This window comes from Doryrhamphus excisus, chromosome 8, assembly GCF_030265055.1.
Source record: "Doryrhamphus excisus isolate RoL2022-K1 chromosome 8, RoL_Dexc_1.0, whole genome shotgun sequence".
Lineage (NCBI taxonomy): Eukaryota > Metazoa > Chordata > Actinopteri > Syngnathiformes > Syngnathidae > Doryrhamphus > Doryrhamphus excisus.
Genome location: NC_080473.1, coordinates 3,520,873 through 3,535,945, shown reverse-complemented (window position 1 = coordinate 3,535,945; position 15,073 = coordinate 3,520,873). Strand labels below are relative to the sequence as shown.

Sequence of the window (15,073 nt, the reverse complement as noted above, 5' to 3'; positions counted from 1 at the left end):
CCATCATGTGAAATACTATTAAGAACCTTAATCTTCAATTATCTGTACAAACCACTGTATGAGTTGTTGGAACCAGCATCATCCAAATATAAATATGAACAAGCTGAAATTAAATTAGGGAATATGTGGGGAATATGACTATTCCTTGTTCAAAGAAAGACCTTGATTCAAGCTCTGTCCACAGATAAGATGAAAAAATTATATTCTAAAAATTCATACGAATAAATTCCCATGGAATTTCACTAAATTAAACCACCTTTTCAACTGTAGTGAATAACCATGTAAAAACTCCAAGTAAATGCAAAAATTGCAGTAAGATTTAGTAGGAAACTAGTACAGAAAGTACAATGCTGTATTATGTTTGTCTGGGCAACATGACAATTGAAAATGCATGACCTCTACAGCGGAGAGACCAAACAACCCTTAGGCAGTTTCTTTGGACCCAGAGTCAGCAGATTGTTTGCATCCCAAAAAGAAGGGGACATTCCTTTGAGGATAACAACATCCAAATTCTAGATAAGTAGGAAATAAGCTGTTTTACGTCAAAACAATAACGTATTGTTATGCAGGACGGTCGTTCACCACCAACCTTATTGTGACCAACCTCTAGGGGACACACCCACCAGAGACATAAATAGTGAGACTCCTCACCTGAAAATTTTGAACTGAAAAAGCCTTTTGCATTAAAGTTGAAACTACTTCAACAAACAAGAATAGTTCGGATTCGGCCTACGTATGTGGAACATCAGTTCAAGTCTTTTTTTTTTTTTTTTTTTTAACCATATGCTATTCAGGATAATTTGGAGTCCAAAAAAATCCTTTGACTCACCTTTGACTGTGACGTATACAGTCTGCTTGATGAACAGCTGAGGTTGTATGAGCACGCTGCAGACGTACGCCCCCTCGTCCATCCCCTTCTGGACATCGGTGAGCTTCAGGGTGCCGTTTTCGAACACCACCTCCAAAGACAACCACAAATGTAGCTGACACTTCCGTTGCAGGTCACTTAACGTAAGTTCAAGGGGGATAAATAACGACAGGGCGAAAATATCCTCAACAGTAAAAATCTCAATGACTACTTTTGTTATATTTGTATGCATATATCACCCATTAATCACTGTTGAAAAATGACTATGTAAGAATGTGAACTGGAGGGCGGGGGTGCGCAAAAGAAAGCCTGCAAATATCGTACGTGCAGAATTCATCCTTTTTGCCTGGCCTAGTCATACTGTAAGACATTTATGTTACCTCTAGAGCAAAAATTTCACCTGTCGATGGTTGTCAGGCAGCAGGAGTCCTTCCTTGTACCAGTTGATGGAATAATACGGGTAGCCAATCACGCGACAGTTTACAAAAGAGCTTCTTCCTGCCACGGCTGTGATGTTTTTCATGGGCCGAATCCTTGGATTACCTGTTGGACGTAATGAAGAGAATGGCAGGGAGGTAGATACAGACAGAAAGGGAGAGATTTGACCAGAAGAAGAGGAAGAAGAGAGGAAAATAAGATGGTTAGTTGATGGCGTCAGGGGCCGGACATGGAATTTTGAAGGGAAGGAATAGCAGGGAAGGGGGATTACGGGATAAGGAGAGAAAGAGAGAAAGTAGAACGTTCTGCAGAAATGATGGCTAGTGTGCTGTACATGTTCCGCCTACGGATGGTCCCAGAGAGTAGTAGGTCACATACACTACTCACAAAAAGTTAGGGATATGACCGCTACATTGTGAACACTGCCCTGAGAAACCAGATGATGAAAGCCACTCAACACCAGGCACGTTTAAGGGAGGTTAGAGGCACTCAAGTGTCACGTCAGACCATTCAAAACTGTTTACATCAGCGTGGTCTGCTCGTTAAACGACCTGCACGGTACCAAACCACACCACCAGGCACCAGTATCATCGTCTTGCATGGGCCAGGGAGGATTCACGCTGGATGAGGGAGCGGTGGGCCTCAGTGCTGTTCTCTGATGAAAGTCCATTCACACTGAGCAGAAATGATGGCCGGCAACGATGTTGGAGAAGTCAGGGAGAGCGCTATGCATCAGAAACTGTTGTCACCAGGCAAACTTTTGGTGGTGTTACAGTGTGGGCAGGGGTGTCCAGTTGGCATAGAACTCCCCTACACTTTCATACGACCTGAATAACATCGTTAATCCAGTGATTGTGCCCCTACATGAACAACACAGGCCTAATTTCATCGAGGTCACATCATCAGGGAACGGCTGTTGGAGACTGGTGTGCCTCAAATGGAATGACCTGCACTTTGTCCACACCTGAATCCCATTGAAAACCTGTGGGATCAGCTGAGTCGCTTGTGTAGAGGCTTGAAACCCTGCACCCCAGAACCTCAACGACGTGAGGGCTGCCCTTCAAGAAGAGTGGGATGCCATGCCTCAGCAGACAATACGTTGTCTGATACATCTCTGTGTGGAGTTTGCATGTTCTCCCCGTGCATGCGTGGGTTTTCTCCTCCCACATTCCAAAAACATGCTAGGTTAATTGGCATCTCCAAAATCCATAGTTATGAATGTGAGTGTGAATGGTTGTTTGTCTATATGTGCCCTCTGATTGGCTGGCCACCAGTCCAGGGTGTACCCCACCTCTCGCTCGAAGACAGCTGGAATAGGCTCCAGCACCCCCGCAACCCTCTTCAGGATAAGTGGTAGAAAATGAATGAATTAATAAATTTTCAAAGACATTAATAACCAAAACAACCACTGTACTGTATGTACAAAATGTCCACAGTGCTCTATACAGCCAACCAATTTTAATGGAGACAAAATGTTCATCCTGTACACATTTCTGTTTTTGTGTCGCCTTCAATATATACACACACTTCCCCCCTCTCTCATTCGCCTCCTTTTCTCAGTGTGTGCTGAGCTTTGAAGTCTCAGCTTTGCCTAGCCAAAGATGTATTATTCAGCAGCACCAGTCTCGCACACACTACCATAAAAACACACACGGCTACAGTGTATGCGAGTGCATTTTCAACAATGGCAGTTGGCCCCCTACCTTGAGTGTATCCCATTTCTATAAGTGGCTAAGCACTATTGTACTCCAGGTCCATGCATGCATGTGTGTGTCAATTTGTGTTGTATGGAGGCACTGAAGTTCTTTGGCAGTGCTGCTCATTGTCACGACAGCATCTCCTTAGAGCGAACTTGTGTGTCACATCAGCACATTCCACCAAAGAATGGAGAAAAGCATGAGAGAGGACACGGAGGAGACACGTCCATCAAGGTCACTCAGCATCCTGACAGGACCGGTTCTGTCACCAGAATTTACCGTCACTCCTCTTCTCTCGTGACATCCATCCACAGCTTAACCATCTGCTTCTGTGCTCTTCTTCCTCCTTGTGTTTATGTCAACCCTTACAATCCTTTTATCGCATCTTCTCAAGGGGCAATTAGAAGTGAAAGTACTTTGGAATAGTCAGTGTACATATTTTTATAGTAGTATAGTCATTGCCTATATACGTAGCTGCCAACAGAAGTGAGTCCACCTCACAGCGACCGTGTCCAAATTGTGTCCAAAGTGTCGATATTTACAATAAGTATTTATCTAGCACAGCCTTAAACCCCATGGGCGTGGAATTCTGGAATCTTCCTCCACACTGATGAAGCTAGTGGATGTTAGCCACTTCCACCTTCATCTTCTTTCCGCTTGAGGTGCTCGATGGGGTTCATGTCTTTAGAAGAAGACATACTTGGCCAATCCATCCCCTTCAGCTTCCTCGGCCTCTTGGGGGGTGGGGTGTTTGAGCTCTTTATCATGTTGGAAAACTGCCAAGCGGCTCGGTCTCCCAAAGGAAGGGATCATGCTCTTCTTCACAATGTCAAGAGTTCATGATGGAATTCATGTTTCCCCTCGATGAACCACAGCAACGGTGATGGCAGCACTCATGCAGCCCCAGACCATGACGCTACCACCACCATGCTTGGCACAATCATCCTGGCACTCAATATATGTATAACAATTAATGGCGGCATCATCCCATACCGATAACTTCCTGTTTCTCAAGAACAATACCGAACCAATCAACTTTTTGTTTTTTTCCAATTTAGATTTAACAAGAGTTTGAGTCGGAAGAATGAATCAGACAATTTTAGATTTGACAAATGGTACCTGTAAATTTGTTCTCACCAAATATCATGACATCACTACAATTAATAAAACGTTTTAAGAATAGCGGAAGCTCAGAAGAACAAACTATGACCCCAACTCTCACTTCTGGTCATCCAGCACCATCACTGTTTCCATGATTAAATCACGTAAATCTCTTTAGGTCTCGGGCTTCTATCTCGGCGATAGAAACAAGCTCCGAGCTTCTAGCTTTGTCGTGACGCTGGTGTTTCAGGTGGCTGATAAGGTTTGAATAGCGATGTTTTTTTTTTCCTCATCACGGAATGTTTGCAAAGCATTTGGTGAAAAATGTCTTCCTCTGAACCGTCTGCAGCACATCACAGAAAGGGCACCCTTTTTTTTTTTTACTAGCTATCTGAGCTATTTTATAATGTTATCAGATTTACTAGTATGATTTCATAATTCCTCATATAGGTCAAATTATTATTAGATATTTATTACTATTGTAGCTTGTACAGTATTATTGTGTACAAACTGTGTGGTTGATTGTTGTATTAACATTACTATTCATATTTATTTATTATTATTTGTTCAGGGCTGCACGGCGGCCTAGTGGTTAGCACGCAGACCTGACAGCTAGGGACCCAGTTCATTCCCACCCTCGGCCATCTTTGTGTGGAGTTTGCATGTTCGCCCCGTGCATGCGTGGGTTTTCTCCTGGTACTCCGGTTTCCTCCCACATTCCAAAAATTGGCGACTCCAAATTGTCCATAGGTATGAATGTGAGTGTGAATGGTTGTTTGTCTATATGTGCCCTGTGATTGGCTGGCCACCAGTCCAGGGTGTACCCCGCCTCTCCCACGAATATAGCTAGGATAAGCTCCAGCACCCCCCGCGACACTTATATGAGGATAAGTGGTAGAAAATGAATAAATGAATGAATTATTTGTTCATTTTAGTAACATAATTTATATTTTGTGTTAAGGGTATTTATATTATATTTCAGATTTTTATTTCTAATTTGTTACACATGTAAATTGGGTGACATGTTATGTTACAAATTAAAGGGTAAAAACTATGACATTCAATTTATTTCGTAAGCACCTGTAAATCACAGATGGACTTGGGTGTCACATTGGGTAGGGCCAGCTGTGGTTATTTATACAATAAATTATTCATCGAATTGGTACTGCTGTACAAGCTGTACAGTGACTACTCTTACGTACTGTATAGCCCGGTTTCCGTAGTTTAGTAGAGCATTGTCTGTTGAGATATAATAAAGTGGTTGGTGAAATGTGAGGGGTATACCATGTCTGTAAGATGTTGTAAGATGCTGTGTTTGCGACAGAGTGCTCACTTGACAGAACAGGTAGGAAAGTGAGGAAATGTGTACAGAGAGAGAGAGAGAGAGAGAGGGAGAGGGAGAGAGAGAGAGAAATAAAGAAATAGAAGGGTTGGGGAGCAGGTAGGGATGAGGCCGCGTGAGGCCTCGAGTATGACTGATATTGAAAAGTAGACAGGCACCTCTTACGTTTATGCGCGCTTGGTACTCGGCGCTACCGGCCGAGTTTCGTGCGGCGCACCGATACAATCCTCCGTCGCGGATCTGGGGGTTGCTGACGTTGACATAGCTCACGGTGCTGCCGTCCGAGTGCGTGTACTGGCTGGCTCGCACGCGGGACAGGTCGCGGGCCACCGGCTCGTCGTCCAGGGTCCAGGTGATGGTTGGGGGAGGCGCTCCTTTGGCGGTGCACATCAGGGAAAAGGGTTCGCCTGGTACTACCACCTTCTCGCTGAAGGAGGCCACAATACGCGGCGTGCCGTCTGAGTAAAATGATGAGAAAAAGTCAGGGCTTCATCTACAGAGACATCCTGACCATCCTTGACGTTTTTGTCCTCACCTTCCAGCAGAATGATGGAGAAGTCCTGGGCAGTTTGACCCTTGCGTATGGCAAAGCACTGGTAAGCTCCTGAGTGTCTTTTTTGTGCGGCAGAAATAAACAAGGTCTCGTTGTGAGCGCCCTGGATGGAGAAGTGTTGGTCAGGCAGGACGGGCTCCGTATTACGGTACCATGACACAGTATAGTGGGGAGAACCCTGGACAGCACAGGACAGGATGACCGTGCTACTGATGCCTGTCTTGAGGTTCTTGGGGGACAAGGTGACCCGCAGGGGCTCTAAAGATGGAGGGTAGAGAGAGAGGCTTGTAAGAACTAATCTAAACATTGATTATGCACTATAGTGGCGAATAAATTCTCATTTCCGGAGAGCGTATTAAACCCTGACCTGGCTCGACCAAAAAGAATCAGTGGAGCACATGGAGTTTTAGCCCTGTACCTTAAGCTCAGTCCACCAGAAGAAGGGCGTCAAATGCCTTTTTGACAATGAAAATGCAAAAATGGTGTGTTCTTAGTGGAAATACATTACATTACCATTATATTTGTATGCATTCTGTATGTAAACCTAAGTGAAAATCAGACATACAAGGGAGAAGATGTCACTGAATAATAAAGCAGCTGGTGCAAGGTACTCAATGGCTCCTGAATGTGTGTGTCTGGGTGCAAGTGACACAGGATAACGTTCTTTATCGGCAGTCAGCTTGTGTGTGTGTGTGTCCTGGCTCTCATGTCCTGTCACAGCATGTCTGTGGGTTGTGTAGTGATGTGCCTCATGGCCAGTCTGCTCAATGTCCACTCTGACTTCACCAATTTTTCTTCCAATCCCCTGATACGTACATCGGACTGGTGAAAAGTGACTGGCCAAGACTACAAACATCAGTTGGCATGTGTTGGTTCTTCTGCTTTGACCGGCGTCTCTGTTCCAAAGATGCTGGAATTTTAAAGTGGTATTCCTAAGCATTACTGGGAGCATGACACTTTTAACATATACACTGGAACTCTGCTCAACGTAATAGATGCCATACACGACCGCTCCAAAGTTTGGGATGACTTGGAAATGTTTTTGTCCAGTCTGAGATATGGCTTTTTCTTGGCAGTCCTGCTATGAAGTCCAGCATCCTGAAGTCGCCGCTTCACTGTTGATACTGACACTGGTGTTTGATGGCTACTATTTAGTGCAGCTGTGAGGCATCTTTGTCTTAAACTACACACTCTCTTGCACAGTTGTGCAGCGTTTTTCTGTCCTTGTTAGACCCAGTTTGTGCTGCTCTCTGAAGGGAGTAGTTAACAGCATGGTAAGAGATTTTAGTTTAGATTTTTAGATGGCTTTTCTAATCATCTATTAGCCTTATAAAATTATGAACTTGGATTAGCAGCCACACCAGGAAATTGATGCAGAGGACTGACAGTTGTTGATAGTAGGCCTCAATGCAAAAATGGAGATGCTTCTTTGAAAATAATCTGATTCATTTTAATTGTTTGTGAAATGGAAAAAATTGTTTGTGAAATGCACGAAAATGTGTTTTTCTTTGGAAAACAAGGAAATTTGCAAGTGATCCCAAACATTTGAGCAGTAGTGTATATTGATGGTTCTCAAATTGTTTGCCTACGGGATCCACCATCACCCCTCAAGTGGTGACCCAAAATGCGGATTCATTGGTTTGCAACACAAAGTGAGCTAAGCAGTGAAATATTGTCCTCCATTTATGCGCTCTTCTCCAGCTGTGTTCCCACAGCTGCAGATACCCCGGCTTGTGCTTGACCAGTGATGGGAATAACGGCGTTACTAATGCCGTTTCTTTTTACAGTAACAGGTAATCTAACTAATTACTTTTACTGTCAGCATAACACCGTTACCATTTTCGACACCCCGTTACTGCAGCCGCTTAAAAATATATCACCAACTTCATAACTAATCTGCAGTGCAGTGAGAATGTGAGCGTGTTGCAGAGTGACAAGGGAGGGTGTGAGATAACCACATAACCAATGAGGATTGGCTCGGGTTTTAGTAAAATTGCGTCTTCAGCCAATCACCTCCAAGGCCCTCAAAGCACTTTGGCACTATTAGTACATTTACCTAATGATGACGCAGCATCAGGAGCAACTGAGGGTTCAGTATCCTTCCCAAGAACTTCAACATGATCCCGGGAGGACAGAGGATCGAACCCGCAACCTTCAGGTTGGGAGATGACCACTCTACCACCACCCAAAAAGTGGGGAAAACTAGTGATGATAGCGATGATAGACTTTTCCCACGTTTGGTGGCCATACAAAAGACTTTAGGGACACATGTTATTGTTAGAACATCTTAAGAAATGACATTTTGCATAACAGGTTTACTGGTCATCATTCATAAACAGGAAGCAGTTCAAACCCTCATCCTCTCCTCACCCACCTATGACGTTGAGGTGACCCGTCACTTCTTTGGAGCCGAAGCTGTTTGTGACCTCACAGATGTAGTTGCCGCTGTCTTCCAACCTTAAGTCGGATATTGTGAGGCCTGTGATGCGGCGCGTCCAGCGGGAGTCTGCCGGCAAGGGCCGCCCATCCTTTAACCACCTGATGGTGGGGTTGGGGTAACCGGATGCGATGCAGGGCAGCTCCACGCTGTGCCCTACCTTCACCTCACCGGACTGGAAACTGTCCAGCACTGACGGGGTGGACTCCGTAGGGTCTACAGGGTCGAAGCAGGGCAGATGAATGAACACACAGAAGAGATCATGACTTCATTCTCTTATTATGAAGAGGTGGCATACCCATAACAGAGAGCCTGGCTCCATTGCTCTGCCGAGTCTCTCCGCTGTACTTGTGCTTTGTGATACAGCGGTAGGTGGACAGAGCGTCTTCCTTCTGCACCTCTGAGATATACAGAGCGCCAAAGGAGGTCAGGAAAAAACGGTTACCTGCGGAAAGAAGAGCAGATGAATGGATGTTTACTATCATGAGTAGATATTAACATAGAGTAGAATTAACACAATATATGACCTATGTATTTTCATCACGTCATTTGTAAATTACATTTGTGGGGTCAAAATCCTTTGGAAGACACGTTGGCAATGATGCAATACATGTACGTATACCCTCAAAGTTTTAATGACTTGCAATTAGCTGTTAAGTGCCAGCCAGTGACTCTGCAAAGATGTTTTGCATGATGGCAGCCATGTTTTTCAACCAATCTTACTCCAATTTAACAGACTTGTGTTATTCAGTCCCCTAAAGGTGTGTACCAAATTCGGTGGAGATTCAGCTAAACACCCTCAAGTTACTGTTGTGTTTTGTGGAGCCCATTCAGCTATGGGAGACATTTCAAGGTGGTCCTCGTTTTGAAGATGGTATCTTCAAATGATGAAGATGGTATCTTTAAAGATGTAAAAGGATCTACTGCTATGAAATGGACAGTGAAAATTAACTAAGGAATTGAACTGGTTCATAACGTGGACACCACCTACACGTCACCTACAGAGTCTAACTTTAGGGTTTAATAACAGCGCCACCATGTGGTGTATTTGTCTAACAAATTATAGCACAGCCAAGACAGTAGCGGTGCCTGCTTTGACAAATATTCATGTGCCCTGTGATTGGCTGATGACAAGTCCAGGGTGTACCCCGCCTCTCGCCCGAAGACAGCTGGGATAGGCTCCAGCACCCCCGCGACCCTCGTGAGGATAAGCGGTAGAAAATGAATGAATGAATGCAAACTTGAAGTATATACTGGCTTCTTTATCAAAATGTTGGCAATCTCTTGGCCCCATGGTGTATTATTTAGCAGCTGTACCATACATGTACGGACGGTGAGTAATCAATTTCGCAGAAGGATACAATACGGGCCAAACAAACTAGTTCAGTACAATATTGGACAATTACTCGAATATAAATATCTTTCTGAAAAAACAAGGTAAAGTAAAACGTGGAAATGTGAAGCATGAAGTGGCGAGGGATTACTGTACCATATACATTCAGAAAATGATGTTAAACTGATATTTTGATCCAAGTAGCAGACGCTGTGATGTGGCAGTCGGATGGGAGTGGCATCATCGTGGATAGATGACTCATGAATGAACATCCTTGCTATGGCAACGCTCAAAGCTGCTTGCCACCATTCCCTCTCAACACGACGTACTAATTAAGTCCTTCTATGCATTTCAAATGCACAAAGGGAGCAAAAAAAAAAAACATGTTTTGTGCCAGTAAGTGTATAAAAGCTACTGAATGTGTCTTTTTTTCTCCATTCTTGGAAAACTCTCAAGAAACACTGATTTTATAATGTCATGTGAAAAAGCCTACCACAGCACTTAGCTAAACACAAGAGAGCTCTTAACATGTCCCCATCCATCAAGGGAGATATGCACCGCAAGAGGAAGATAGATGAGACCCAGAAGAAAAAGAGATGAAGGGGGTGTGGGGTGGGGTCATTGTAGGTGTTAATAATTGATGTGCGTGTGTGTTATGGTAACTGCAGATTAGCGTCATTTTCATTCCAGCTCTGGCCGTGATTTATCCATACGTGAATAAAAGAAGAGTGTGTATATGTGAAATGGAGGAGAGGAAGCGGGAGCGACGGGGGGAAAAGATGAGAAGAGAAGAGTGAATTTCAGTGTTTGATTCTTTACGCTTGCCTGACTGTTTTTGTATTCTTTCCACCACCACCACCCCAAAGGGTTATTTTAGACAGTGCACACTTCAGGCTATCTTGTAAGTTGCACATTGTTTGGTTACGCCAATGTGACTGCAGAGCGTGTGTGTGTGTGTTGTTTGCCTTGCATGTTCCAGTGTCGTTTTACAAGGTTGACAAGACAAGGCTGGGGTAAAACACAGGTGGATTGAGTGGAGGAAACTGGAAACACACCGGCGGTTACTCATGCATGAACATGGTGGCAACCGTTCAGCAACTCACAGAACAACAAATAGAAAAAGTCAGGGTTACTTGCTGAACTCATGGGGGGGAAATAAGCATTGCAATATAAACATAATTTGGTACATTTCCATGCACATTTAATTCACTAAATGTTCTTTTTTATTTATTTATTTGGCCACTCCAAATTGTCCATAGGTATGAATGTGAGTGTGAATGTTTGTCTATATGTGCCCTGTGATTGGCTGGCGACCAGTAAAGGGTGTGCCTCGCCTCTCACACGAAGACAGCTGGGATCGGGACAGGGAAACTGGGATCCCTGTCCCGTATAAAGACAAACTAGTAAGTAAACTCTAGTCTCAACTCCACATTTTTTTCTGCTTCAAAGGACAAACATGATGATGATGCAAACAGGAAGTACAAGTTAGTACAAATTACTTTTTTGAAGCAATATTACTGTTTTAATAATGATGATGATGATTATGGACTGCACGGCGACCGAGTGGTTAGCGCACAGGCCACACAACTAGGAGACCCGAGTTCGATTCCACCCTCGGCCATCTCTGTGTGGAGTTTGCATGTTCTCCCCGTGCATGCGTGGGTTTTCTCCGGGTACTCCGGTTTCCTCCCACATTCCAAAAACATGCTAGGTTAATTGGCGACTCCAAATTGTCCATAGGTATGAATGTGAGTGTGAATGGTTGTTTGTCTATATGTGCCCTGTGATTGGCTGGCCACCAGTCCAGGGTGTACCCCACCTCTCGCCTGAAGACAGCTGGGATAGGCTCCAGCACCCCCGCGACCCTTGTGAGGAAAAAGCGGTAGAAAATGAATGAATGAATGAATGATTATGGACTGCACGGCGACCGAGTGGTTAGCACGCAGGCCACACAACTAGGAGACCCGAGTTCGATTCCACCCTCATCCATCTCGGTGTGGAGTTTGCATGTTCTCCCCGTGCATGCGTGGGTTTTCTCCAGGTACTCCGGTTTCCTCCCACATTCCAAAAACATGCTAGGTTAATTGGCGACTCCAAATTGTCCATAGGTATGAATGTGAGTGTGAATGGTTGTTTGTCTATATGTGCCCTGTGATTGGCTGGTGACCAGTCAAGGGTGTACCCCGCCTTTCGAGACAGCTGGGATAGGCTCCAGCATGCCCGTGACGTTCGTGAGGATAAGCAGTAGAAAATGAGGAAAACAACTTATTAACCGCAGCATGAAGGATTCTATGTAACATAGCGTGCACTACTTGGCTCCAACCACAGAGGTGCTGTTGAGTCACTCTCTTTCACTTAATGAGCTAGCTAAAGAAAAGTATTCCATCCACGCTGGGAAATTCATCCACACAAACCTCCACGACGCCAATACCTCAACACTGGCATTGAAACGGGAGCACAAAACATTCAAAGAGAAATCCCCCATATATGCGCACATACAGTACATGTTTTCTCTGACGGTTGTGCGGAGTGCTAAAGCAACGTAAGCTGTAATTTCCAAGCCTGCCCTTTTATTCCAAAATGGGTGTTAAGCATTACAGGATAATGTGCACTTGGCGAGGAGAACTCTGTATAACACAGTTCTACACCCTGTCACAACATGCCAGCAGAGAGAAAGACAGGCTGTGAGGGAGGCTGGAAGAGGAGGAGGAGGGAGAAGAGGAAGAAATTCAAAGAATGGAGAGAGAGCGGGAGAGCGACAGTGGGCAGATTAAGAGCTTGTCATTGTTAGAGGAAACATTTGTTCATTTTTTGCACACGCTACCAATCCGTATATTGTTATTATTATTATTGTTATTATTGTTGTTGTTGACATTGTGCTATGTTTCTTTACTGGAGCGCTTTATTTGAATGCTGTGTATTGTGCAGATATATGCGTACCTACAGCATCGTTGTGGACAGTGACTCTATCAGCAGCCTTTCTTTGATTTCTCCGCTTTCTATCCAATTCATAACCCGCCCCTACATTGAAGGGGGCCCGCCCTACACGTAAGGAGAGCAGCAGATGGAGATTGACGGAAAGAGCGAGAGGGTAGATAAAGAGCCCGAGTGATGGGAGAGACGGGAGCGGTGAGAGAGCCTGCGGGGCCCGAGAGCCGCACACACGTACAGAGCGAAAGCGATTCCTCCACATCTCAGTATCGTCTCTGCAAACATCTCCTCGTGGGAGACGAGATCAATTCCCGTCTAGTCTGCCAACGCCTCCGGGAGCAATATTGTTGTTGTTGTGGAGTGCTTGTTTGTAAGGCTTTGTATCCCGGGCTGCTTTCCTCTAATTATTTGTCATTTTTCCAGGAGCTTTTTGAGATTCTTGCGATGACCACTTCTTCCTCATCTTTAGTGGGGGGTTTTAACTCCATGCCCTCTGCCATTTATCTTTTTCCTTTTTGTCATTCATTCATTCGGTTTAAGGAATGGCGTGATTTCAGCTGAGGCAGGAAGTCAAGCCAAGTGCAGAGAGAAGTTGGCCTTTTAGGAATGTAGCCATACATGTATTTAGATTTGTTGGTACAGAGGCGTACTAAGTTCCCCACACGGAACACATTGGGCGAGGAGCAGGAAGTAGTTCCTGCCTCTGAAAGTCACGTGTCTTATTTGGTCATAGGTAGCGATAGTGCCAAGGAGAAGCCAGACCTTGAACGCCCTTTTCATTTGTGTAAACTCTCCTACTCGGGAACACTTTCCCTTCTTGGTGAAATACGGAAATGAATAAAGGCAAATGAATAAGGAATAAAAAGAAACATTGAAAACGACAACTAAATAACCCACCATGGAGCCAAAGAAAGCTGTGAGTGTCGGCAATTTGATGAAGAAGACGAGAACCGAAATTGAATTCCATCGCGCCAGGATGATCAATAAGTTCAATAACAATAAGTTCCATGCAGCCCTTATTTATACATATTTCACAATGTTTTCTGCACGTAAAACGAAAATTATTTTCTAAAAAATGTTTTTACATTCATATTTTTTATGATTCTCTATGGAAAAAATAACTAATTCAGAAACGCTATACCGTCCAATTGTTATAGAACAAAACAACAAAAATTATTAAAAAAAAAACAAAAAAAACCCTTAAATTATTATTATTATTATAATTAATATTAGGAAAACAGGAAGTGTTACAAATGTAACAGTTGAAGTACCAGATGGAGGGGTAGGATTTAATAAGCTTTGCTTCTTCCTACTCCTTCTGGACACGTGAACTGATTATGTGATGCACTCAATTTGTAATCTGATGCATGTTCAAATGAAATAATACCATTACCATTACCATTATTATTATTATATGGCCTTTTAGTGCGTAATTATGCTAATTATATGAATGTTTTGCCAAAATGTAGCATTCTTTAGCATTAAAGATGCCTCAATTAATTAAAATCCAAATATAAGACATTCAGAAGATGAATTCAAAGACATTGTGATAATGTGTAGTATTCTGCACTGGTCACGAGGAGACGGTAACATTATCAGACACTTATCAGTCTAAAGCCGCTGCAGGACGTACTGTACAGACACAAGGAAGGACAACAAGGAACTCTGCCAGTGCTAACGTATGAGTCTTTAGTATGTCTTATTTATGTCTTACATAGCCCCTGTTTTGTGTTATGTTTACTGTAGTAGGTGATGAGAGTGTTAAGATGACCATAGGGGTGTTATTTAATCTCTGAAGGGCTCTAATAATGTAAAAAAAAAAAAACATATTTAGAAGGTTATAAACAGCATGTAACAATGGATGGATGGATGGATGGATAGACTACTGTATTCTTGTTTTTTTCATTTTGAATGTTATTTTTGGTAGAATTAGGTGCAATCAGTTTTTATGTTTTACTTCAGTAATTATGCGAGCTGTTTACACAAAAGCTAAGCAGGTTTATGTCGTGTGTTTTCTGCCCTTTCTGTACCAAAATGAACCAAACCGGTGAGAAGGTGAGAAGCAAACCATGATTATGGCAAAAACCATTATGAGCAAACACGTAGACACCAGGAATGCGGGGAGCCCTGAAGCTTCACTTGTCCACAGTCCCTCCTTCTTTGAGACAGGAGGGACAAGGATGGAGGAGATGCATAAAAAAAGAAAATAGGTGCTGCTAAATATAGATAAAATATGTGTCATTTTCAAAGTGTTACCGAGGAAGAAGTAGAAAGGATACAGTGAATACGAGCCAGCACGCAGACTGCAGCCAAAGAAATTAAGAACAAAAAAAAAAACTCTATTTATTTTCGGACTAGTCAGGGGACAGCAGA

The 15,073-nt window shown here is 43.5% G+C and overlaps 1 protein-coding gene across 5 annotated transcripts in view; it reads right to left on the bottom strand.

Annotated features, from left to right (window-relative positions):
* Window positions 1–15,073, bottom strand: part of LOC131134963 (cell adhesion molecule DSCAML1) — a 112,699-nt gene that overhangs the window by 33,982 nt on the left and 63,644 nt on the right. For all 5 annotated transcript variants that reach the window (XM_058080709.1, XM_058080708.1, XM_058080712.1 and 2 more), the window contains 6 exons: window positions 8,735–8,881; window positions 8,374–8,652; window positions 5,982–6,257; window positions 5,605–5,904; window positions 1,269–1,411; window positions 830–959 (listed from right to left, as the gene is read on the bottom strand). In XM_058080709.1, coding sequence (XP_057936692.1) covers window positions 830–959; window positions 1,269–1,411; window positions 5,605–5,904; window positions 5,982–6,257; window positions 8,374–8,652; window positions 8,735–8,881 — 1,275 coding nt within the window. The remainder of the gene's footprint in view (window positions 1–829; window positions 960–1,268; window positions 1,412–5,604; window positions 5,905–5,981; window positions 6,258–8,373; window positions 8,653–8,734; window positions 8,882–15,073) is intronic.